This window comes from Taudactylus pleione, unplaced genomic scaffold, assembly GCF_031769625.1.
Source record: "Taudactylus pleione unplaced genomic scaffold, aTauple2 ptg000041l, whole genome shotgun sequence".
In the NCBI taxonomy this organism is placed as follows: domain Eukaryota; kingdom Metazoa; phylum Chordata; class Amphibia; order Anura; family Myobatrachidae; genus Taudactylus; species Taudactylus pleione.
The window spans coordinates 38,080,376-38,107,085 of record NW_028284443.1 but is presented as its reverse complement, the minus strand read 5'-3'; the positions used below and the strand labels follow the sequence as shown (position 1 = coordinate 38,107,085).

The 26,710-nt window shown below is 41.8% G+C and overlaps 1 protein-coding gene across 2 annotated transcripts; it reads left to right on the top strand.

Moving 5' to 3' along the window:
- Nucleotides 1–3,753: 3,753 nt before the first annotated feature.
- Nucleotides 3,754–25,168, top strand: BIVM (basic, immunoglobulin-like variable motif containing). 2 transcript variants are annotated; one of them, XM_088458239.1, is made up of 10 exons: nt 3,754–3,823; nt 7,435–8,017; nt 9,462–9,585; nt 11,311–11,406; nt 13,500–13,604; nt 15,994–16,088; nt 19,188–19,320; nt 19,535–19,618; nt 20,067–20,163; nt 22,953–25,168. In XM_088458239.1, the coding sequence occupies exons 2-10, from the start codon at nt 7,543–7,545 to the stop codon at nt 23,247–23,249; spliced, it is 1,506 nt and encodes a 501-aa protein (XP_088314365.1). In that variant the 5' UTR covers nt 3,754–3,823; nt 7,435–7,542; the 3' UTR covers nt 23,250–25,168. The 2 variants fall into 2 exon arrangements, with proteins under 2 accessions (XP_088314365.1, XP_088314357.1); XM_088458231.1 differs by lacking the exon at nt 3,754–3,823 and adding an exon at nt 3,912–4,424.
- Nucleotides 25,169–26,710: the final 1,542 nt, after the last annotated feature.

Sequence of the window (26,710 nt, the reverse complement as noted above, 5' to 3'; positions counted from 1 at the left end):
CGGGGGACATAGGTTTAGGCGGCGGGGAAGAGGGGGTTAGGTTTAGGCACTTAGAGGGGTGATTAGGGTTAGGCAATGGGGGGGAAGGTTAGGGTTAGGCACCCTAAAGGAGGGTTAGAATTAGGTTAGTATATACTTACTTTCGACGATCGGGATTTCCCCCTCTGCCGGCCTCCTGCTGTCGGGATTCCAACCGCCGGGCACAGGTCCGGCGGTAAATCATACCGATTCCGCCTGGGCCTCATTACAGCCCAATTCTCTACACCTATTTTAGCTACACACTTGCCTGTGAGTGGCAGCTGGTCTGCCAAAGATTGGATGAGTGTGTACAGTGAAAAAAATCCTTTTAGTAGATTATTTTAGCAGATGCAGATGTGAGATCTGTTGCAAAATTAGACCAGTGTGAAGATAAAATGGAGGGAAGTGTCTGAAAGAGTAAGGGTGACAGGCCAAAATTTGTTATATAGTCCTTACCTTATCTTCAGAATCTATTTCTGAAGGTGTTGCTGTTGAAGATCTTATTGGAAGATGTAATCTAAAGTCCATATCAGTAGTCGTTATCCAAAGTTGCTTAAATAAAGCTGAAACTACTCAGAGAGCATCAATGTAGGACAAACTGTCACCACAAAATGGCTGATAGCAGCTGGGCATCCTTTATATAAGGCTGTGACCTGCATTGTGACATCACAATGCATGCAGGCAGCAGCTAGAGATGGCTGTAGCTTAGATCAGCTGTGGGCCTAGATGCTCTGCAGCAGCACTCTGATGAGAATTGAAAAGCCAGGGATCAGGAGATTGCAGGCCCTCTGGGGCCTGGAGAAAACCAGGCCCCAGAGGTGGCCTGGCCACGTAGCAGCCCCATATTCTGCACCTACTAAAGCTAAGCCCTTGTTTATGAGTGGCATCTGGTCTGCCAAAGATTGGAAGAGTGTGTACGGTGACACAATCCTTTAGAATATGTTTTAAATAGATGGAGATCTGAGATCTGCTGCAAAATTGGACAGGTGTGGATTTATATATTGGGTGTTGAATTTGCATCCAGGTCTCCAGTAGGATTGTGTCAACAGTCTGGTCTGGCGATAGATCCCTGGAGGATTGGAAAGGAATGTACCTATCTTAAGTCATGCAGCATTATACAGTGATGCTTGAAAGTTTGTGAACCCTTCAGAATTTTCTATATTTCTGCTGAAATTTGGCCTAAAACTACCTCAGATTTTCACACAAGTCCTAAAAGCAGATAAAGAGAACCAAATCAAACAAATGAGACAAAAAAAAATTAAACGTGCTAATTTTTTTTTATTGAGGAAAATGATCCAATATCACATATGTGAGTGGAAAAAGTATGTGAACTTTGCTTTCAGTATCTGGTATGACCCCCTTGTGCAGCAATAACTGATTCTAAACGTTTTCGGTAATTGTTGATTAGTCCTGAACATTGGCTTGGAGAAATTACACCATTCCTCCGTACAAAACCGATTTAACTCTGTTATGTTGGTGGGTTTCCTCCCATGAACTGCTCGATCAGATCCTTCCACAACATTTCGATTGGATTAATGTCAGGACTTTGACTTGGCTATTCCAAAATTTTAAATGTATTCTTCTTTATCCATTCTTTGTTTGAATGACTTGTGTAATTTGGGTTGTTGTCTTGCTGCATGACCCACGTTCTCTTGAGATGCAGCTCATGGACAGATGTCCTGACATTTTCCTTTAGAATATTCTGGTATAATTCAGAATTCATTGTCCCATCAATGATGGCAAGTCGCTCTGGACCAGATGCAGCAAAACAGGCCCAAACCATGATACCACCACCACCACCACCGTGTTTCACAGATGGGATGAGGTTTTTATGCTGGAATGCAGTGTTCTCCTTTCTCCAAACATAACGCTTCTCATTTAAACCAAAAACCTCTATTTTGGACTCATCTGTCCACAAAACATTGTTCCAATAGTCTTCTGGCTTGTCCAGGTGATCTTTAGCAAACTGCAGATAGGCAGAAATGTTCTTTTTGGAGAGCAGTGGTGTTCTCCATGCAGTCTTGCCATGCACACCATTGTTGTTCAGTGTCCTCCTGATGGTGGACTCATGAACATTAACATTAGCTAATGTGAGAAAGGCCTTCAGTTGCTTAGAGGTTACCTTGGGTTCCTTTGTGACCTTGCATACTAGACGCCTTGCTCTTGGCGTGATCTTTGTTGGTCGCCCTCTCCTGGCGAGGGTAATAATGGTCTGGACTTTCCTCCATTTGTACACAATCTGACTGTTGATTGGTGGAGTCCAAACTCTTTAGAGATGGTTTTGTAACCTTTTCCAGCATGATGAGCATCAACAGCTCTTCTGAGGTCCTCAGAAATCTTCTTTGTTTGTGGCATGATACACTTCCACAAACATGTGGATAAAAAGACAGGTTGTCCACACCTGACTGTCATCCCATAGATTGAAAATACCTAACTCTAATTTCACCTTCAAAATACCTGCTACACCTAAAGGTTCACATACTTTTGTCACTCACATATGTGATATTGGATAATTTTCCTCAATAAAAAAAATGAGCATGTGGAATTTGTTTGTCTCATTTGCATGATTTGGTTCTCTATCTACTTTTAGGACTTGTGTGGAGGTAGTTTTAGGGCAAATTTCAGCAGAAATATTGAAAATTCTGAAGGGTACACAAACTTTCATGCACCACTGTATCAGATGAGTAAATTGCTTTATCCATTATTTCTAAATTAAAAACTGCAGATAAAACACACTTAACACAGGAGATATCATTGATATCTCCTAGTTAAATTCGCCTGCGTTAATTTCCACACTCCCCATACATTAGTATGGAGGTTGGGGGTGGCGGACGGACACAGTATTACCGCAGCTATAATCAGTGCTACGCATGCGCTGCTTTTGTGAACGTAACGGCGCATGCGCAGTAACCTGATTACAGCTGCAGTAAGATAGAGCTGATAGGGAAAAGTTTCTATTTTCTGAAAAGCTGTCATCGCAAAAATGACAGCTTTTCGGGATTGATACTTATGGAGAGGGGGAATGATGAATTCCTCCAGTAATTAAGGAAGAACTCCATGCGAGTTCTAAACCTAATTACCTCCATCGATTTTTTAGTAATGATGAATAGGCCCCATAGTCCTTACCTGAAAATGTTATTCAGATTATTTTTCGGAAGATTTTGCTGTTCAGAACCTTATTGGTAGTTGTAATCCAAAGTCTATATCAGTAGTCGTTATCCAAAGTCGCTTAAATAAAGCAGGAAATACTTAGAGTGTATCAATGTAGGACAAAATGTAACCACAAAATGGCTGCCAGTAGCTGGGCATCCTTTATATAGGGCTGTGACCTGCATTGTGACATCACAATGCATGGAGGCAGCAGCTAGAGATGGCTGTAGCTTAGATCAGCTGTGAGCCCAGATGCCCTCTAACAACTGCATTGAAAGTTTTGATGGCGGAAGCCCAGCCATCAGTTGATAGTGGGTTTTCCGATGTCCATCCCTAGTACTACATTGAAGACAGGAGACCATAAAAAAATAAATGTTGGCGAAACATCGGATCTCCCATCAATTCAACAAGTATCGACCATTGCCTACCCTTCAATGTGACCCATTCCACTATGTACAAAATGCTCTGCTCCTGGACTTCGCATCTAATTTATGATTGCAGACAGCTGTGTTGAAATAGTTGATTGATGAGAAAGGTGTTTCAACACAGGTGGCTGCAATCATAAATTAGGTGGGAAGTCCAGGAGAAGAGCATTTTGTACCTCGTGGAACGGGTCATGTTGGAGGATCTGCCATTGATGGTGAACGTCCAGCAGGTGCTAACCATCGATGAACATCACTACTCCCAACCTATTGCTTATCTAGAAAATGTCCTGATCATAGGGAAACAGTGGCACAGTCCCTGAAACCAGAATTGTCCCACTGAGATCGGATGATTGAAAAGTACGCTGCTGGCACATGTAGTTCTCTCTCCTTTATACATCTGTTTGGTTGCAGTGCAATAACAGATGACATCATATACTAATTAGTACTATCAGTATAGATAAGCCACTATTTATTTACTTTCACACTTTCACACACACAAAAAAAAACGATAGCTGAGAAATGAAGTGGCAATGAGATAACTATAGTCATTAGCTCCTAATTGCAATGCACTTGAATTAAGCACTGAAAGGGTTAAAAGATGAGGTCTTCCATACAGCAGGTGGCGATGACTGTATGTAGAGTAACACCAGGACCGGGGTCATTACTGCTGCTAGCCTGGGAGTGGTAATACTAAGGAGAATAGGTGGACAGGGGATGAGAGCCGCTGCTTCCTAGTCTGTGCTATAGTCCCATCTGACCTCACACGGGGTATAGTGCACGCACCTGTCACTGCTGTGCTGGAGGAGCCATCCTCAGGGGGTGCTGGGGCAGGTAAGATGGACTGAAGCTGAATTGAAGGCTGAATGCATAGAGCTTTAAGCTTCAGTGTTACACAGTCGGTAGAGATATCATGCCTGCAATGATCATGTCACCTCTGCACGTATGTAGCTGCTGTCTGGCTGCACCAGCCATCTACTCATGCTTTGTTGTGGTTAGGTTGTCTTGGAGCTGGGGACACAGGCCTGGTCCTTCATCACTGTGCTGCTTTTCCCTTCAGCATTTGTAGCGATTTTGATTAAGAAATGTGGAAAGAGCACACTATATACAATGTGTGCTGATAACACCACAGATTGACAATCTGTGATGTTATCAGCACACAAGATACATTTTAACTCTAATTTACTAAATGGTGATGGCAGATTTAAATGTGTGGTGTTTTTTTTATTTTTTATTTGATTTGTATAAATATTAAATTCTCTAGAATGCAAAGAGTCAAACAATCGTTACTTACCATTGTCCATTTGACACTGGCTCTAGAGCCTAGATTAATCAATCTGATTTTTTTTTTGTTTAATTGCGCTATCCAGTGTTATTAAATTGACTGCTAACTTTGTATGTTGTAACAAATGGGTTCATTACATTTGAGGATATCACAATGGTGAAGTATTTAATTCACACATTGAAATTAATATGATCAAAGTCATAGCTGAGCCAAAATGTGTTGACCGTTATGCTTTGTAATTCTAGTACAGTATACCTGCTAACCTGATTCCTTTTTATAGCATATTAGGCTGCTTCTGATATTTTCAATTGCATTGCAATAACTTGAGCTAATGTTAAAATTAACTTTAGTTAGTTAATTAAGCCAAGGTTATTGCATTAGGAAAATTATTTGGAGGCCAGAAACAGATGGTCTATTGTAAGAAGCACTCCTGAGATGTGCTGCAAAATAGAAAAATTTTCCATGCCTGATGCTCACCTATTTCTGGTGAGTAGATGTCATATATGGGGGTCTATTTACTAAGCAGTGTTAGGAAAGAGTGAAAAGTGATAAGGTGCCAGCCGATCAGCTCCTAACTGCCATCTCACAGGCTGTGTTTGAAAAATGACAGTTGGGAGCTGATTGGCTGGCACTTTATCACTTTTCACTCTGCCTCCTAACACTGCTTAGTAAATAGACCCCATGGTTTTGGATTACTTGCATAAAAGCATCTATCAAGATTATATATAAACTTTCTTTACTTTTATGTGTATTTAGAATTGCCGCATTTTTCTAGATTGTTTATGGATCTTGTATATGCTTCATTAGGAATCCTTTCCCCCTGTTCAACTCTTCCACGCTGACTGTGCAAACTGCTGCTACTCTGTAAACATGCATAGTCCTGTGGACAAGGCACATGGCTTGCTGGGTGCTCACCTTTTCGATCAGCGGCTGATCAGGTAAAACTCTCCCGATCAGCTGTGCAGTGTGTTCCCAGCATGACTGACTGTCAGCTACTGCAGAACACTGTGCAGACATAGGCCCTGATTCAGACCCACTCGTGAGCGGCTGTCCGCTCGCAAGTGGGTCGATGGTCTGCACTGCGCATGCGCACGACGGAGGGAGCTCCGTCATGCGCATGCGCGAGACGCGACGAGCGAAGGACTTTCCTTCGCTCGTAGTGTCTGATCAAAGGGGGCGTGCTGTCGATGTTGATTGACAGCACGCCCCCTTTGGTGGGCGTGCCGGGGGCGTGCCTGCCAGACGGAGGCGTTCCCAAGGGAACGCCTACCGTCAGAAGCCGGCCCCACTGACCTCACTAGTGATGTCAGTGGGAGTGATTTTTGGCTCTGATAGAGCCAAAATCACTCCTGGCCTTGCGGTTGAGAAACTCAACCGCAGGCTTCTGCTCGCAGTGGCGATGGTCGCGATGGTCAAGACCATCGAGACCATCATCCTGCACGCTCGTATATGCTGTGGGTGGTGACCCACAGCCATACGAGCGTCCAGGAGGACGCTACATATTTATGGAGGTGGGCCCTGATTCAGAGCGAGCGCTCTGGTCAGAGCGTCCGGCTCTGAATCAGGGCCATAGCTCAGTGTGTACAGGCTTTTATGGGATTGGGAGGTCGGGCTGCGAAATGTTAAACGGAACATAAAATGCAAACTGTCAATCCCGACCTTTCCAGGAGCGTTAAAAACAGTTTATCGCGTAGCGCTCCTGCAATGGTATGGCATACACGCCTATACAGTCATCGACCCAATCATCCGATAACTGGTGATCGGACCAAGGATTGTATAGATGTGTACCCAGCTTAAAGCTGCTTTTGCAGAGCATACCAACCACTTTACCATCAGATTATTATCACAGTGTGAAAGATTTATGTTGGCACGTTGGTGTATGGGCACAGCACTAGCAGAATAGTATGTAGTATGGCATGATCATTGCACACATACCAGACAGATGTCTCTGCGCTGATATATGGAGCATGTGAGCTGGAGGTAGTTTATATTTGTCCTGTAGAGCACTAAACATATGTAAGTTCACTACTAAACACAATAGGATGACTGTGATCGATCCATACAGTAAGAACAAAGGACAAAAAGGGGTCTATTTACTAAGCCTTGGAATGAGATAAAGTCCCAGCCAATCAGCTCCTAACTGTCATTTTTTTTTTTAAACACAACCTGTGACATTACAGGAGCTGATTGGCTGGCACCTTATCTCTGTTTACTTTATCTCCATCCAAGCCTTAGTAAATAGACTCCTTAATTGTTGTATATCCTGCTGGCACATGATCTTCATCACGGCTTATGAATATCAATCAACTGTCTTAACAGCAATGTAATCCCAATATAAAAATGCAATGACTTCCAATGGTGTAAGTTCATACAATAGTACAGAAGTGGTTTTGTTTTTATCTACCTGGAAGCATTATTAATTTATGATTTCCAAAAATGTTGTTTCTGTGAATCTGAGATAAGTAAAAGAATATGTTACAATTTCCCAAACTAGTATCTTGATGTTGAACTATGCATGGCAACTTGCAGGGAACTTAATGTCCTATATTTCCCTTACAGGTATTATGTTCATTATGAAGTTAACAGCTGAAATAATTAGTCTTTCTTACTGAAGGAAAAGTTGTTGGCCTCAAGGTTTTGGTATACTTCATATTACCTCTTCATTCAATGCCTAACGTAGAGGCTGACAGAGAAGCTAATGGTTCTGGCAGCAATGACCACAAGTCCAGAGGGAAATCTCCAAGGGACAATATACAAGAAAATGTGAAATCCTTTGATGTTGGAGATGCTGCTTCTGGAAACCTAGAGCTTGGTGGTGACCGTCATTATCCCTGGGGATGCCTGGTTACTCACACAAGAGAAAAGTTTTATACGATCTGTTCAGATTATGCTTTCCTGAACCAGGCAACATCTCTGTACAAAGCTCCCAGCGCTGTGAGCAGTTTAAATTTACAAGAGAACCCCTCCTTAAACAATGCATTAAATTACATTGATGTTCAGTCTAGCAGTGTCCCTGACATAATTTATAATGAAGATGCAAGCTTGGATTCTTTATCGAATGATCTCAGGACACTTCCTCTTGCCTGGGAAATTGATACATCTGACTTTAACACAATGACTACAAAGATGAAAACCAAATCAGGTGAAACTTTTTTTTTACTTTTGTCCCTATTGTTAGATGCAGAAAAAAATAACACTATTAAGGTGAATACACACACAGCGATTTTTTTTAACAATTATCGTTAACTATATCGTTCAATTGTTGAAAAAATCGTTCACTTTCTGAGTGAAAACGATGAACGATTATCGTTCATGCGCGTTCACGTTTGTAGTTCAGTCAGACCGGCCAACTAAATTATTTTCATTAAGTTAATATGCAAAAATCATTTGTAGTTCAAAAAAATCTTTCATTACACTTTAAAAAACCTGACAGAAAATCGTTCAGAAAATCTTTGGTAACAAAATCGTTGTGTGTGCATGCAGCTTTAGAAATGAATCATTAATGGGAATATAAAGCCATGACTGAGTTCCTTTTAGTTAGTAAGCAGAAAGCATAGTGATGTGCTGTTTCATAGTTCCTTGTTACACAGCCTCTAACTCCAGAGTTTGACAGACATTGCAGTCACCTATTTCAGTCTCTTTCATACCATGATCAGCACCAAAGCCGTAACTAGACTTTTTGGTGCCCTGTGCCAGAAAGCACATTGGCGCCCCCCTCATTTTTCAAAGGGACATAATGCACCCAAAAAAGGGGAATGGCCTCATGGGGAAGGGCCAGGGAAGAGATAGGAGAGGCCAGGAGATGCTGGGGATGAAATAAGAGGAAGCTACAAGTGAGAATGATAATGAACAGACATTTGACACGCCCAAACAGTGCCCTGTGCGATGGCACCGGCCGCACTACCCTAGCTACGGCCCTGATCAGCACTGAGCAGGTACATGAAGGTTTGGGAGTACAACAATGGCTTTTAATTGATTTGGGAGCGACACTGGGGCATTCCGTAACTGCAGTGAAATAAAAGCAGTCACTATTAGTCTCCGCTAACAAGTTCGTGAAAACTATGTCCAGTATATTCGGATTAGAAAAATGTGTGTAAAGAGACATAGCCTACAAGCAGTGCGTTCAGCCTGTACATACATTTACGGCATTTCAAATATATTGCTAAATTATCTTTTTATATATTTAATATCTATGGCCTGACTGTGTCCTAATAGATCTTTATAAGTGGGTAACCCTAACCCTGCTCCAGTCAGTGTCGATAGTAAGAATGTCGACCTGACAGGCTGACATTCACTAATGTCGACATGGTCAAAATATTAGTGTCATTTTGAGGGTTAAGGGTCAGGCTAAAATATGCAAAAAAAAATGTTATGTTGCCATTATGAACATGTCGTCCTAACGCCCATGACGACATTCAGAAGTTGTTGACATTTTGGTGTTAGCATTTTGAATGTTAACTTTTCATACCACACCCGAGCAAAGTCATAACATGCTGTTTTGTGGATGTATAACCTTTTTCCTATAAAAGCGTTTATCATATAAACACTGTTTAGTTCTGTAACTTGCATGTATCCTTTGTCTGCAGGTGTGGTTAATAAGCAGGTCCCAAAGAAGAAAGCTGAGAGGAAGATGAAGCCATTAAAAGAATGTACCCAACACTTCATTGCGGATGACATTAAACAACGCAAAGTTCTAGATCTCCGGAGATGGTAATTTGGCATGCAGGCTTATACTCTTAAACTACATGAGAAATGTAAAAACTAGTGTAATACTATAACATATGGAAGCCAATTATGTAAAATAAAACAATGATTTAAAATTGTCCAGACCTTCTATTACCACCAGTGGAGCAGATCTTTTGGCATTCAGGAGTCGTGTTGTAATACTGTCATGAGTGCCGAATAGAATTAATGCCTAATTGGACATGACCCAGCCTTCAGCACTCTGGCCCTCATTAAGAGTCTCTCGCAAGATGCGATCGGTCACTTGCAAAAATGGGCCGGGTATTCAAATCAAGCGATCGCGCTTTGCGCTGTAAGGACGCCCTCTATGTCTTAGTCCAGCATATGCTAACTGCCGTCGCTCACTATCAAACCTCCCACCTGTCACTCGCAGCACACGTCATCTCCGGGAAGAGTTTGATTAATCGTGAACATCGAGGGCCATCGGAGCTGCTCGCAGTGCTTGGGGTTGACCTAACCTACCCCAAGCACTGCGAGCAGTTCAGGCTAAAAAACAACCAACTCACGTGTGCGATAATGCTACTTTGCTAATTATGCACGCCCTTTAAACGCCGTTTTGGCAACCAGACAAGCCTGTGTTCGCACAACCACTTCCCCGTTTACAAGCACCTTCCCCTGTTACCACCCACAAATGGCACTATCTGTCACTCAAAGCAATGACCTGAAAGTGGCTTGCGAGCTAACAAAATCAGATCGCAACGAATGACTTGCGCACTGCGAATTATACGCATGCGCAGATGTGCGATTATCGCTCCGAGCGAGCGTGCCCTAACGAGAGACTCTGAATGAGGTCCTCTGTTCTCTTCCAGATTCAGGGCCTGCTAGTGCAACCAGAAGATGACGGCATTTTCGGGGGTTTTACCGCATTTTGCCGTTAATACATCTCCCCGAATATTCCATTTATTAGAACTGTCACCATGAAAAGTGCTCTGTGCATCCCTTTTCTGGTGCTGGTCTGGTTTGTAATGTACATAGTGGTGGGTAAAAACATTGTTTGAGATAAGCCAACTGCCGCTTTAAGACCACGTACTCAGCATATTCCTGTTCATCATAAAAATACTGATATGTTTAGCCTCATCTAGATCTTAAATGAGGAGTGACCGTAATGGGACATTGGCTTAGATTCTCATTTGTAGGTGTAAGGTTTAGCTTTTCCGCAGATGCCTCTATGCTAACTTGCAGATACACAACATTGGGGAAAAGGAGCGTGACCTATCCCCAACCTTGTCTGATCTACAGACTGCACTTTTGTGAATAACATTTTATTTTTTTACTATCGAGTCTGATATGAAATGTCCTTTAAAAAAAAAACTGTAATAAAACACTTGGGCATAATTTATTCTGTGTAGATAAGTATATATCTGCATGTGTTACATGTAATCTGCCCTAGTACTCTCTTAGCCATAGTAAAATAACCTCAGTATAGCAATGTATTTGACTATATTATTAAAACAAACATGGTATGCTGATGCTTTGTTCACCCTTCTGATATCCTAAGAACTACGTTTTGCACATTATGATTAAATTTGGTCCAATGACCTCTGAAGGCTCTATGGGAAGTGTTTCAATAAAACAAAGTGTCTTTGTAATCCATCAATGCTGTAATTTGTTTAGTACAGTTTAGGTAATAACAGACCTAGAATTAAATTTAATTCCTATCTATTCACTAAACTTCCACATTTGTCGCTACAGGTACTGTATCAGTCGACCGCAGTATAAGACATCATGTGGGATTTCCTCGTTAGTATCCTGCTGGAACTTTCTCTTTAGTACTCTGGGATCTGGAAGGTACAGTGTGGCACCAATGAGGATCATTATTGATACTGCATGTAGTCAATCTGTCAGTATGTTCTGTCTGGTTAATTCACATTCAACGTTGAATGCATAATTTCTAACAAACTAGTCAACTGGTTCATCTTAGTTTTTGGTATGATGATCTTGCCTGCAATGGAACAGAGCCAAATATAATCATGGCAGAATTAGTTTGTAGTTTTTTTCTTTCAAATAAAGGTTTCTTTATTCAAGGGACAGATATTGCGTTGCATAACTTGTGCTTTCCAACAGGACCCCTTCCACTACAAAATACTATGCTCCTGGACTTTCCTTTTTAAGTTATGATTGCAGTAACCGGTGTTAAAAACACCCTTATCTATTAATCATTTCAACACAGGTGACTGCAATCATAAATTAACTGGAAGACCAAGAGAAGAGCGTTTTGTACCAGATAGAAAGAGTCATGTTGGAGGGTCTGATGACATCAACCATGACATTAAAAAAAATTTTTTTGAGAGAAGTAAAGAAGGTGGAACAGTGGGTTTAAGGGGCAGAAAAAGAAGTGTTGAAATGTCAAAGAAAAAAGAAAGGTCATGGTGAGTACCTATATGTCCTAGAGCAGTGTTTCCGAAACTAATTTCTCAGGAAGCACTAACAGTGCATATTTTCCAGGGCTCCTCACAGAATCACAAGTGAAATAATTAGCTCCACCTGTGGATCTTTTAAAATGTGTCTGCCAGTAATGAATGCACCAAGTAGGAAAAATGGTGCTCCCTGAGGAATGAGTTTGGGAAACACTGATCTAAATTACTTATACCCCTTTTACATCGGAGCTAAAACCCGGGTTATTGCAGGGTTATCCTGGGCAGCTCCCTGGTGTGAAAGGGGAGAGAGTTGGATCACCAGGTCGATTGACCCGGCAATCCAACCCAGGTAAATAGCAGGGTTTAACACTGGCTTAGCCCGTGAAACCCTGCTATGAGAACAGCGCACTCCGGGTCACGATGACCTGGAGTGTGCTGTAAGCTGGCCGATTGGTCCGGCTTCAGCGGCGCTTGGAGATGACGTCATCTCCAAGTGTCCACTTTCACGCGGGGAAAGCCGGGTCTATGCAGACCCGACTCCGGTGTGAGCGGCGCTGACTCGGGAATATCCTGAGTTGGCGCTGGCTAAATTCCGGGTCTGATCCGGATAGGAACCCTGTTCCAACTCCGGGTCAGACCCGGAATTTTGGTGGAAAAGGGGTATTAGTCTTAGACACTGCACATGAGGTAGAGGTCTAGCCCTGGGAGGGTTTCAATGAAGTTTAATCATTTAATGAATAAGGGGGATATGTATCAAGCTTTCTATAGATGCTAAAGTTGTCTATAGCAATCATTCAGTACCTACCTTTTATTTCATAGAATGTATTTGAAAAATACAACTAGACACTGTTTGCTAATATCCCCCTTCATCTTGCATTGAAATGTACAAATTGAAATGTAAAATTCAGATGGTAAATATCCCAGATTCTGACTACTTGGAAAGGCCGACGGTGACATCCAATTGGCTGGAAATAATCTAATGCAGCAAATGTCTTCTCTGGCACTGTCACTATGTCAGATCTATATGTGCTTTGTAGTAAGACCAAAAATAAATGTTTTATGCGTTAAGTAGCTGTTCAAATATACCTACTTGTATACCAAAACCTCTGTGTTATTGAGCTAAATAATACTTGGGTGTTTTGTGATGTGCATGTTATTCATAAAGCTAAAAATATTTGACTTGCAGTCTCCTAGGTAATATAATTAGTTATCACTGATTGTTGGCTTTAAGCACACAGTGATGTTACAAGTTTAAATGCTAATGCTCCCCTTCTGCTTTCTGTTTCATATGAAAACTGATTGTGTTGAAGAGTCAGAGTAGAGGGAGGTATATTACAAAAGGGGGGTCTTTTGGGGAGAGGAAAATCATTTGCACTGATAAGTGTGACTGACCAATCTAAAATCACAATTGCATTTGCTCAGGAGCATGACAGTGAGTGCTACCAAGGTGTGGTTACTTTGTAATTTCCCTCTACCCCCATCTCCAGGTAGCGAACTCAGCTTATTTTTCTTTCTATCCCACAGTCTTCCACCAATAACCCAAGAAGAAGCTCTGCATATATTGGGTTTCCAGCCACCCTTTGAAGAGATTCGTTTTGGCCCTTTTACGGGGAATACAACTTTGATGAGGTACAGCATGATGGCTTACATGTGGCGCAAGCTTCAAAACTTCCTGCCTTTTCATCTCTGATGTCATCTCCAGGGCCGTAACTAGGGTGGTGCGACCAATGCCATGGCACAGGGCAGGGGGCACTGTTTGGGCCCGTCAGTTTTCCCGTTATCATTCTCACTTGTAGCTTCCTCCCTTTTTTTTTTTTTTTTTATCCCCAACCTCTCCTGGCCTCCCCTATCTCTTCCCTGGCCCTTCCCCATGAGGCCATTACCCTTTTTCAGTTGCACTATCTTATGTCCCTATTTAAAAAAATGGGGGGTGGCACCAATGCTCTCTGGCACAGGGCACTAAAAAGTCTAGTTACGGCTCTGGTCATCTCTCCACCTGAAACTTACTTTTACTAAAACAAAATGAATATTTCCCCTGGCCAATAGTAGTTCCTGACTTATCTAATTCTGTTAATAACATGACAATTAACCCTTCCCCTCAAGCTTGCTGCCTAGGTATCATCCTTGACTATAAACTGTTTCCTCAGCTACCATAACAGAGCTTTTCTGTGCCCTGTGCCGGCCATGCCCACGACCCCATGAAGTGTATGAAGTCACGTGGAGGGGGTGGAGATTACAGCGCTGGGAATTACAGCACAGTCCAGAGAATTCTCAAGATGCTTCTGGGGGCTGTAAAAGCTGGTGTGTCCCAATGACACTTAGTGGCACTGCAGGTTGCCATTCCAGACACCCTGCTAGCCAGATGCAGGGGCCGTGGGTGAGCGGCTGTGATGCCCATAGGGCTTTGCACGGTGGCACTGCTCGCCCATCCCTAGTTAACCAAACTATATCTCATTACTTATCTCAAAATATCTCCTGATTTGAACCCTCCACTGCACAAGATATGCAGCTACGAGGCTTATCTTCCTTGCGAAACGTTCGTCTGCTGTCCCGCTCTGTCAGTCCCTCCATTGGTTGCCTGTTTTCTAACGTATTCAATACAAATTACTTTCACTTACACATAAGGCTATTAACCAAACCACACCACCATACATCTCTTCACTCATCTCAAAATAGCTACCAACCCGACCTCTCCGCTCAGCACAAGATCTGCGTCTCTCATCCCCACACATTACTTACTCCCATTCATGGTTACAGGACTTTCTTCGGGCTGCACCCACTCTGTGGAATGCCTTACCACACACAATAAGACTTACATCTAGTCTCCAATCCTTCAAGCGTTCCCTGAAAACTCACCTCTTCAGGCAAGCTTATCAGATTCCAGAACCTCCCACATAACCTTCATAGCCTCCATATGTAATTACATCCCCTTTCACAGTCCACACACAACCTCACACATCATCTTTCTCTCACATCCTCATGACATTTGGCCGACATTCCGGTGTAAATGGATCATGCTGCCCACCAAGAAACTGTGCATTCTGTCTGGACCAAAATGCAATATATAGCACCTATCCTTGTGTATCAATGCCTATCTCCCTATAGACTGTAAGCTTGCGAACAGTACCTCCTTGCCTTTGTATGTCTGTTATTACCCAGTCTTGTTTTATTACTGATTTGTTCCCAATTGTAAAGCGCTATATAGGTAGATGTTATTAACTTTAAGTTGCAAGTCAACATTGTACCCTGTCCTAAACCAACCCTAACTGACTGGAGGGTAAATTCCTGATGCAGATCTGTCACTACATCACTGGATAGAACTGACTTGTATGCCTAGCACATAGGATTTGTGTCCTATCTGGTGACAGCATGTAATCCCCCTGCCTTTCCTCCTATCTGTTGCACATTGAATCGCTCCTGAATCATTAACATAATTGGTAATGCAACTGAATGGGAATTTCTCTAATTCAGATTTGTGACCTAAAAATAGGTATGCCATATTGCAGATTGCATATTTTCAAAGTTATTAGTTGTCATGCAGGAAAAAAGCAGAAGACCAGATTATTTGAATACTACACACAGTAAATTATAGCTGTCAGATACCTATTGTCCTAAAATAGTCATTAGAATTAGGTAAAATTAACTCCACAGCTGCTTGCAGGCAATTACATATACTGTACCTCATTAGCAGAGCCGTAACCAGACTTTTTGGTGCCCTGTGCCGGAGAGAGCATTGGTGCCCCCCCTACCTATTTTTTTAAATGGGGACATAAGGTGCACCTGAAAAGGGACCATGGCCTCGTGGGGAAGGGCCAGGGAAGAGCTAGGAGAGGACGGGAGATGCTGGGGATAAAAGAGGAAGCTATAAGTGAGAATTATAATAAACAGGAAAACTGACAGACCCGAACAGCGCCCCCTGCCCTGCGGTGCCCTGTACCGTGGCACTACTCTAGTTACAGCCCTGCTCATTAGCTCTTCTGTGTGGATCTGCATTTTAACCTTCTTTTCCTTTTCATAGATGGTTCCGACAAATCAATGATCACTTTCATGTGAAAGGGTGTTCATATATGCTGTACAAACCACATGGGAAGAATAAGACTGCAGGAGAATCCGGTGAGTACACACCGAGTTGCAGCAGCAATTTACAGCACTGAAGAGGAGGTATTTTCCCTGGGCCCTTACATTCCTGAAGGGACAAGGATCCTGTTTTTTGTTTGTAGTTTTCCTGCTGTCCTGTATGGCAAGTCAAGTTTTAGGGCTCTGCTTTGTTGTCAATTGCCCATTATGTTTACACTTCATAGTATCATGGCTTATGTGGAAAAATACACCCATATAATTTAAAGGTGAAAATTTAGGATAAAACAAAGGATGCACAGAATCTTGAAAAGCTTTTTCGGCAAGCTTTGGCCGAATGTCTACAATGGTATTGCTTAATTTTACGACTTTGCCTCTTCTGATTTATTTTGATATGCAAATACAGTGACGTTTTTTAAATGGTTGTGGAAAGTTTGTCTGGGGAAGAACAGACCTCCTACACTTCTACGTGATGACCACTAAGCAAAGTATTCCTCCATTCATATGGCCAAATGTAATAACTTGCGTTTTGGTGAGATTGTCACTGGATTTAAAGCGTAAATTAGTTTAAAGGCAAAACCTGGTTTTGCCTTTTAAACTAGTCATCACTATAAATCTAATGACTATCTCGCAGAAATTGAGCTAGTACCCGCGAATCACGTTCTACTGTATTACATTTGGTTTATAGTTTGCTTGGGTGTAAACATGAGCACTCGCCATACATTTACGAGATATAATACCCCTTTTACACTGGCCAAATAACTGGTTATTGCAGTTTCAACCCAGATTGGGGCTTAGTGGAAAATGGGCCAGGGTTGGATTCCCGGTTCGAGCAGGGTTGAACACTGGAACAACCCATGTAATCCTGCAGTGTGAATGGGTGACCTGGGACCTATTTACACCCTATTGAGCGACAGCTTACCGACGCTTGGAGATTGTCCTCTCCAGGCGCCGGCAGAGGAGAAGCCCCGGCAATAACCCAGGTCCAACCTGCGCCGTAAAATGGTTTCAAGCCGCTGTGACATGATTTGAAACCAGTGACCAGGCCTGGATCTGGGAATCTGGTGTAAAAGGGGTATAAGTGTGTACTGAGTTTTCGTCCAGTGACGGTTTTGTCTGAGATCACTAATGTGAACACTTGGAGGGTGATTCAATTTGGCGCAAGGTTTAGCTACAGTAGGTAAAAAACCTTGCGGCTAATTTTGGATTACCGTGGGTATGCACGCACCCAATACCCAGGGTATCCAATTAAAAATAATTAACTACTTTTTTCTTTTTTTAACGCGTTGCGGGGTACTGAGAGCTGAAAACCATGCAGCGTATAAAAAAAAAAATATTAATAAAAAAATGATAGTCGGTGGTCTCAGGTGGTGTCCGTAGCTCCCGGTGGCTGGGAGGCAAAAGGCCTGCTGGGAAATGTAGTTCCCCCAGCGCTGGCTACAGGGGGGCGGGGTATACACTCACATGGGGAGTCACACGCACTCATGCGTGCCCACATACTCACTCATACACCCTTGCAAACACTCATACTTGCCCTGCTGCAGAACACTCGGCTCCCAATGCTGGATGCAGACGAGACCGCTTCAGAAGGTGAGTAATTAAGCTAAATGGAAACTTCCAATTGCTTAATTAGTCCTCAGGGGGGGGGGGGGGGGGCTCCTTGTTCTGGAGGTGCAAGAAAAGAGGCACACATTTCCCATTTTCAGTCCACTAACTGATAAAATTTCACACCTGCAATTGAATTCCCTTGAAAATACAGACAGAGTGTGCAGGGGAGCGAACAGCCTTTTCCTTACCACAAAAGGCTTTCAGTTATCTGCCAACTAAGAGGTCTTGCTTATTGGCATGTACACTACACTTTCATTTGCATATTCTGCAAGGAAGCGTGTTTCCAGGTGCACTTTGTCCATATAGTACATATGAAACAAATAAATCATGAGTGAGCGTACATGTGTCCCTTTTTAAGATATAAACCTAATTGAAGCTAAACCATGCAGTATTTCATTATTACTGTTAACACCCTGTGCCTTGTCAGCCAGCCTGTGAGTAAAGAGGGTGAATTGAGCATGCAGTTTGAATTTGACTGGCAAGAATGGCCCTTGTGCACATAAGAAAGCATTGCAATGCATAAATTACCTTCATTAATTCACTTAAACATTAAAACTACCTTGCTAATTTATTACAGTTAGGATAAATCCTTCTTCTTTTTTTATTTTTCTTTTAATAGTATCTTAGTTGACTATTTTTAGAGTCAAACAAGTGACTAGATCCAAGGCATCATGGATTTGCTGGTGATAAGTCATGTGACACATCTTGTGGCGTGATTTTATTTATTTTTTCATTTGACTGAAGGTGATGAGGGTGGTTTGGTGGATCTACTGTAGCAATGGTATCTAAGGGATACGCTCAGTATCCCGGCACAGGGGATGCTGACGCTTAGAATACTGGCGCCAGAATCACAACACTTGTCAGAATCCCGATCGCCAGCATCCCTAAGTTAAGTAGCAGTGTAGGGGGGGGGGATGGTCAGGCTTAGGGTACAAGGAGGGGGAGGTTAGGTTTAGCCACTGGGGGGAGGTTAGGTCCAGGAGGGTTAGGATACCTACCAACAGGTATCGATATCCTAACCCTGTCGGGATGCTGGAATCAAGATTTTGACCACCGGGATCCCGAGCGCTGGCATCCTGTACCCATCCTGTATCTAATGTTATCTACATTAAATTCAGAAACTGAAGAGAAGGCAGTATTTTTTTTTTTCTTTAAATCAGTAGTTCTAGAATAAATGGGAAACACTTTGAACTGAAGAGAGATTTCAAAAGGAATAATGGTTTTCCAGAAAGGATGACTTGAGCTATGTAATAGTCTCCCAGTAGTTATTGTGTGGGACATATTGCCCAAATTTGGATTTAAAGATAAGCACCTAATCCAAATCCACCCCCTGCAAAATATCACATAACCCCACAAACAGAAGTGGAGCGTAGATGGCATTGGCTGTAGGCAATTTCCTGCTGTAAAAGTATTTTTCAATATACATTCAGATAAGCAGACTGGATCAGGCATGACTGCATGAAGTTTGAATCTGCTGTGATTAATTCAAAGCTGCTGTTTTGACCTGGTTTCCACATATGTACTTTCTAGCTGTTGGCGCTTTGTCAAAACTGACCCAGGGCTTGAAGGATGATTCCATGGCCTATATTTATCATTGCCAGAACCACTATTTTTGCCCTATTGGATTTGAAGCCACTCCAGTAAAGCCTTGTAAAGCATACAGGTGAGCAGAATCTACACAATACGTGCCAGAGCTATTTAGATACAGTAACTTTAAACCATGAAAGTATAATTTGTCTAAATGTGAAAACAAGTGCATAAACCTATTTAAATATCATTTACTGTTTTATCTACTGTCAACTTCTGACATGTAAAGAGAAATGTATTCCATCTTTCCTCTTATAATGTTATATGGAGCATATGTGTTTGCATTGCAGGGGTCCGTTGTTCCAGCATGAAGTTGAATATTGGATATTAATTGGCGAGCCAAGCAGAAAACACCCAACAATTCATTGTAAAAAGTATGTTCAGCCTTAAAAAATAAAAAAAAAATAAAAAAAAATATATAATTAATAAACTAAGACTATAGAACAGTGGCACATATAATTGTACTTTATGACCACAAAGCCCTCACCTCTTCATGGTTTTGGAACCTATGTTGTGTGAAAATTAAAGTCTATACCAGCATTAAATCTGTGTTGTGCCACGCCTGCCTACACTGAAGCCACATGAACCATTTCTATTTGACAAGCCAGTGTTAAAATGTTTTAGTTAATAGATATAAAAACAGGATTTCTGTTTTTATCTATTAACGTTTGAAACCTTAAAAATGCAATAAACGCTAATTTGTTTAATTTAGTATTAAAATAGTTAACATTTCTATTTTTCTGTTACTAAAAATGTTAAATTACTGTACTAGAAAATAGCTGTGCTTGCTATGTAACCATTTCATTCATATTTTTCCTGTAGATGGACAGACATTGTTACTGATTTGAACACCCAAAATCCTGAATTCTTTGATATTCGTCACACAGAAAGAGGTCTACAATATCGGAAAACAAAAAAGGTGAGCGAGTACAGAACACTGATCTTTCTTTTAGAAGTAAAAGTAGTAAAATGTGGATGACATCTAAGGAGCATGAATACAACTTTGAAACAAATAGTGTTACGAGAGACCCAGAACTGCCTACTACTATACAATTACCACACTATGGTTAACTTGACTTTATTCTTCGGTTACCAGGACAAATAAAAGCGATTGCAATGCAGCTAGAGGCTTTAGTCCCAGCAATACTATGAGGTAGATTCATTGAAGTGCAGAAGCCTCTGGAGGTGCCAGAAGAATCAGCCTATCGTAACTAGCAGGAAGGAAACACAACACGAGCTGTCCATGGCAGTTTGCATGCTATTGAATTTGCCCCTGTGTCATACATTATATGATTAGATTAGCGTGGCATCACTAGCCTCTAATTGGTGGCACAAACTGCTACTGTGAAACAATTATACTTCAGAGGTCTACAAGGGAGTAATCAGTATCTTCAGAATGGTTAAAATTCTGTGCTGCTTTTCAGAAGTGTCAAATGGATTGGTACAAGTAGGATTCTGTAGCATCAAAAGACAGTGGGGTAGATGTTTAAAGCCTTGGAAAGAGAAAGTGGAGAGAGATTCTAGGGGAGATGTACTAGGCTGTAGAGAGAGGAGCCGATTAACTGGCACTCTCTCTAACGGTCACTTTACAGGCTGTGTTTGAAAAATGACAGGGGGTGATCTGTTGGTACTTTGGGGTCTATTTACTAAGCAGTGTTAGGAGACAGAGTGAAAAGTGATAAGGTGCCAGCCAATCAGCTCCCAACTGTCATTTTTCAAACACAGCTTGTGAGATGACAGTTGGGAGATGATTGGCTGGTACCTTATCACTTTATCACTTTTCACTCTGTCTCCTAACACTGCTTAGTAAATAGACCCCTTTATCTCTTTCCACTTGATCTCTCTCCAAAGACTTAGTACATCTAGCCAAAAGTACCAACCAATCTGCTCCGGTCATTTTTCTTTTTTCAAACACAGCCTGTTAAGTGGTAGTGTACCAACTAATCAGCTTCTATCTCTCTACGAGGCTTAGTACATGTCCCACAGTAAACATTCTGCTAGACAGTTACTGGGCACATTACAAGGGCAAATCCAGGATTTGTAGGGTGACGTTACATACAGTATATTTGCTACGTATCTAGATTTATAATCTTTATCACACACGTTGTGTGTGTGTATATATATATATTTTTTTCTATATCCCCACACATACAGGGGTGTAGCTAGAGATGTTTCCAACTCAAAATAAGTGCAGATAAATTTGCAAAGTATTATCTTTTTTTTTTTTCCCAGATATAAATAAATGCAGAATACAAGATTTTTATTATATATTAACAAACAACCAAATACATTTATAAAGTGAAATACAATGTAAACAAAATGTAAGGAAGATTAGATAACATCTAGTCTTCTCTTCACTTAATAATCTTTTTCTTTTCTTCCAATTCTTCATCTAATTCGATCATCTCCCCTAATTCACTTTCACACGTCAAGAACATTAGGCTGTCTAGTCTTGCATCGCTTATTGTCAGGGGCCTCCCAGCACCCCCGGCGGCATGCACAGAGAGATGACAGAGGAACTTCTGGGTAATAAAACCAGAAGTCTCTCTAGCGCAAAGGACAGCTCTTAGCGGGATAGCAACCTAGGTATGTACCCGGCGTAAGTATGTATCTTAGAAGTGGCGGAATGTATGGCATCGCGGCATGCTTAGTACATCCCATTCTAAAAAAAAAAAAAAACAACTTGAAAGCTTGGTTCAGACAGTTTCAATTTACTGGTGTGGGTGAAGGCTTCATTCAGTGAATCGGCATGGCAGTCTGTACACATATCAAACATTACTTCCATTTGACGCTTTAAGTCATGTGCATCAGGCTTCTGAGATCCATGCATTAGTTCCCAAGTGGTGCAGCACTCCTGGATTGAACAGACATCACACTGACTGCGCCATGGACTGCAACGTTTCAGTGCCCTATTTTATTCGTGTGGCACTTTCATCAGGCTGAAAGTGCCACACGAATAAAATAGGGCACTGAAATGTTGCAGTCAGTGCGAAGTCTTAAATCCAGAGTGACCTTGTATGGAAGATGGGATCTGTCAAAACCTTAATGACAATACATGTCAAGTCCCAACTGCAATTCCTGTAAGAGTTATTGCTTTGTGTGCTAGACCTAGTGGCCAATGCTGTATGTACACTGTAGCATGATAAGAGCCGAAGGCACAGCACTGTGGCCTTATGTGAATCCAAAGGCTATGCTTTCCAAACCTGTTCCGTGGCCTGCCTCCTCTGAATTGCGGTCTGTGGGAGGGCTCCCCACACAGAATTGTGAGGACTCTGAGGCTGCTGGAGGAGGTACTAGAACGTTGGGCTATGACAGCAGTGTGTGAGGCTTTGGTCGCAATGAGTGTGTGTGAGGGGAGGATCTGCTTGGTTTAGAACTGTCCAGCCAGTGCTCCCTGTCTAATTGGCCACTTTCTTTCAGCACTCAAACTGAGTTGCAACCACACCCCCAAAAGAGCAAATTTGATACTGAGCTGTTATCAAAATGTACCACAAAAGTAAAGTTGTTTATAATTAATCATAGAATATTTTGTGTCTCATAGGAAGAAAGTAAGCTACAGCTGGCTTATGTGAAATACAGTATATGTGCAGCAGTAAATAAAATGAGGATAATGTCAAGTAGATCGTTTTTCTCCAGTATCCGTTCCTTCTTTAGTACTGTTTTCCTTTTCATTTGTGATCTATTGTATTCTCATACTATGTTTTCCAGACTGGAGGAAACCTTCATTGTCTTATGGCTTTTCAAAGACTTAGTTGGCAGAGATTTGGTCCCTGGGCCTTGCAGCTTGGCAACCTGCAACCTGAACCCCAACCTTCAGTTCATACTAGAAGAATCCCCAAATCTGAGAGTGAAGATCATGTCTCCAAGAAACCACATGGACGTTTGGGGAGGTCATTCAGTGCAGGCTTTCATCAAGATTTTGCCTGGAAGAGGATATGTAACATCAATGAGAGACGGAGCAGTGGTTCTCCCGAGAGTGACACAGACTGTGAAGGAACTGACTAATATAATATAAGTAATAAGCTAGCAACCTTTATCATTTTTAAAAGGATCATAGCATTAGCATTGGATTGAGGAACATGTTTCGGAGGTATAAAGTACATTTATTTGAAAACTATATTCTTTGTCCAGTTTTGACATCTCGCCAGGATTGCGAAACAATTTTCAACTATTTTTGTTAGAGAGCTTTCACTATGTGGCAAGGCAATAGCCATTTCTGTAACATATAATTCATGCCTTGTGTGCTGATTTTATTTTGGGTGTTGTGCACTAAACTGACTTATAAGAATCTGACATGTAAAGGCATATAAATGTCACTGGAAGGCAGTAGGTGCCAAGCACTTGAAGACTACTTATACCTGGATATGAGATCTTTGCATTATTGATGGTTCTAAGGGACATTTGGTGCCACTGTGGGTGCAATGGTTGGTGCACTTCAGGCTGAAAATAAATCAATTGCATATGTCTGCTACTACAGGCATAGATCCTAAAAATCAGTGTTTCTCAAATCCACCCCTCCAGGAACCCTAACAGTGCATATTTCCCAATTGTAAAGCACAACAGAATATAGATGCGCTATATAATTATTTATTAATAATATCTCCGTGCTAGAGCAAAGGCGTATTCATGGACAGATTTCATTGTAAAAGATCCACAGGTGGTGCTGATATTTCACTTATGATCCTATGAAGAGACCTGGCACATTTGCATGGTTAGGGTACCCTGAGAACTGGATTTGAGATGCACTGCTCTAGATAGAACTACTTTTTGAATTTTTGTTATTCTAGTAGTTGCATAACTAGTTCATCATGTATTAGATGTTTAGAAATGATCCTGTTCCAATTGGGAGTCAGTTAATTGTATATCTGTGGAATATACAGTATGCTACACAAGTAATATGCCCAAAGTATAAGACTACTGTAAAGAGCTGGGGTGGCACACATTCTGATAGTGTTTGCCAATGCATGAGATAAGAGAATACCCTGGTTAACTTATTAGAGCCATGTTTGTTTCTATAGGAGGCAACCATTCCACATGCCACTCGGTGAAAGAGACGTTTTACATCCTGCCGTTCACTGGTTTTTTTTGGATAGCGCAAGTCTCTACAATAGTAATCATTTTAGTAATACATTTGACATTGGTGTGCACAGAGTACAATCTATATAATGTAATAGACAGCCTGACATTGTATTAATAAGTACATTTATTGGCATTGACTTGCATGGTTTCCTGGCAGAGAATAGAGGTTTCCACATATTGTCACCCCCCCCCCACATCTAGCAAGGTCCGGGACTGAACAATCGTCTACACATTTTCTGTTCATCGATTTGTATAGGGAATTTTATAATATTTCTGCAAAGAAATTACACTTGCCATACCAAACTGTATAATAGGTATGATGATATTTATGCTGGATATTCTTATTTATCTTCAGAACTTTGCTTACTGGTAAAAACTTATTTTCTACTTTTATAGTTTTACTACAGTACATTACGTTTGTTTCCTTTCATAGTGTATAATTTTTTTTCTTGTCAAACCAGGAGAATGAACCCGGCTCTGCAAGTGTTTATCTTATGAAATAGCATAGAAATGTGTCATTTGATACAGACATGCTCAGTTACATTGTGGCTGATTGCACCACAAACGTATCGCGCCATGCGATTCCCCGCGCTTGCATATGCTACGGTATGGTGTGCACTGCGATCGCACCATGCATTCCTTTGGAGGTGCAAACGCAGTGTGCGTACCTGCTCGTGCAATGCGTGGTGTGATTTGCTGTGCCAGCGGCAAGGATATAGCTGGGCATATCTGTATGTTCATTTAATGTACCATTAATTTGGCAAACAAGTGCCAACTTTATTTATCTTTCTGTTCTTTACTTAGTATATTTTTCATGTATAAATAAAACCTTTTTTGAAAACGTTTATTGGATATATGTATGGAAAATGTTGTTTTTTTGTGTGAGATGTGAGGAATAGACATGAACAAGGTAGTTTACAACATGTATTTTCCAATTACCTGATTTAATATCCAAAGCTTTTCACAACTGACTGAGGGCCTGATTCAGCAAGGATCGCAGTTGCTTATATGCAGGCAATCGGCTGATGAATTCGCACTGCGTATGCATAGCAGTGTCTGTGCCAGATGCTGCGATCAGGACTGCGATCGCAGAGGATATGCAGACCCAAGGCAGAGTGATTGACAGACAGTGCCGTTTGTGGGTGGCCGGGCGAATGCAGGCGTGCCAGTGTGTTTCAACGGCATTGCAGGGGTGTGCGTAAATTATCCACTGCAATACCATAGGCAGCATGAGGTCTCATAGCGTGTGCTAAAGTAAGCAATTCCTGCGTGAGGTCTGACCTGCCTTAACTGTGTGTATGGGTCTGATGTTACCGATTTATTTCGCTATGTTGCTAAAGTATACGGATGTTAGTAAGGGGAAGTGGGCGTCTTTAGGTCAGGCTGCGATCGCAATGGGAATGCACACATTTACATGTCACCGCTGATATTAGCAACTGCGCTGCATGCAAGCAGAATCGTGATCCTTGCTGAATCAGGCCGTGAACCAATATTCTGCCAGAATTCTCAACTAAAGAAATTTCACTGAAAATAGCTAGCTTGTCTAAACCTCACCAATAAAATGCATAAATATATATTAAAATGTTCTGGAGCTTATTAGATCTGAATATATTGGGGCGTGGCTTGGCAGCCATCTTGGACAGCCACATTTGTTTGAAGCTATGTCCTTTCTAGCTTCTGATTGCTGCTATCGGGACCCTGCACCACCAAATCACTTACACCCACCTCCTCCTGATTCCTCTCCAACATTCCCAATCTGTCTGCTGCCTGGGACAGTTAACCTGACCCTATGGACTGCCTCAGGACTTACCTGTATGCAGCAAACAGGCCTGCAGCCCGTCCTCTCTGCATTTAGGACCGCTCCGGAAATTTTCCCCCGCTTCCTAGGAGAGGTTACCTTTTGGCGACCACTGCCCATCGGTGTTGCCTGGCTTGCTCCGGCTTGTCCTCCACTTCTGACTTTCTGCTGTGCCTGCCCCATTGTTTAACACTGCAGCTTCAATCCTCTCCTGCTTGCCAGGTGCGGGGATCTGCTTGGAGGGGCTCTGGTTTGGCTTTTAGCTACCCCTATAGAAAAGTGCTGCAGGTTGGTTCTCCACACCTGCCACTATGTTTCCCTTCTGTGTCTTATTCTTGCATGTTTGTCAAATATGTGTTGTATTTTACTTTCTCTATTTTTGTCTCTTCTTTATCTACTTTGCAGATTCACTGACTGCTGGGGCATTTCAGTCTTTCTGCTCCAAATGATATAACCTGTGCCCTCCATGAACACCTTTGTAATACTGAGATTTGCCACTACCTTTTGAGGAGATTGTTTTCATCGTATACCAGATACTGACTTTACTAGTCTTAGATTCTACTCTTACTGAAACTGAGCTACGGGAGGC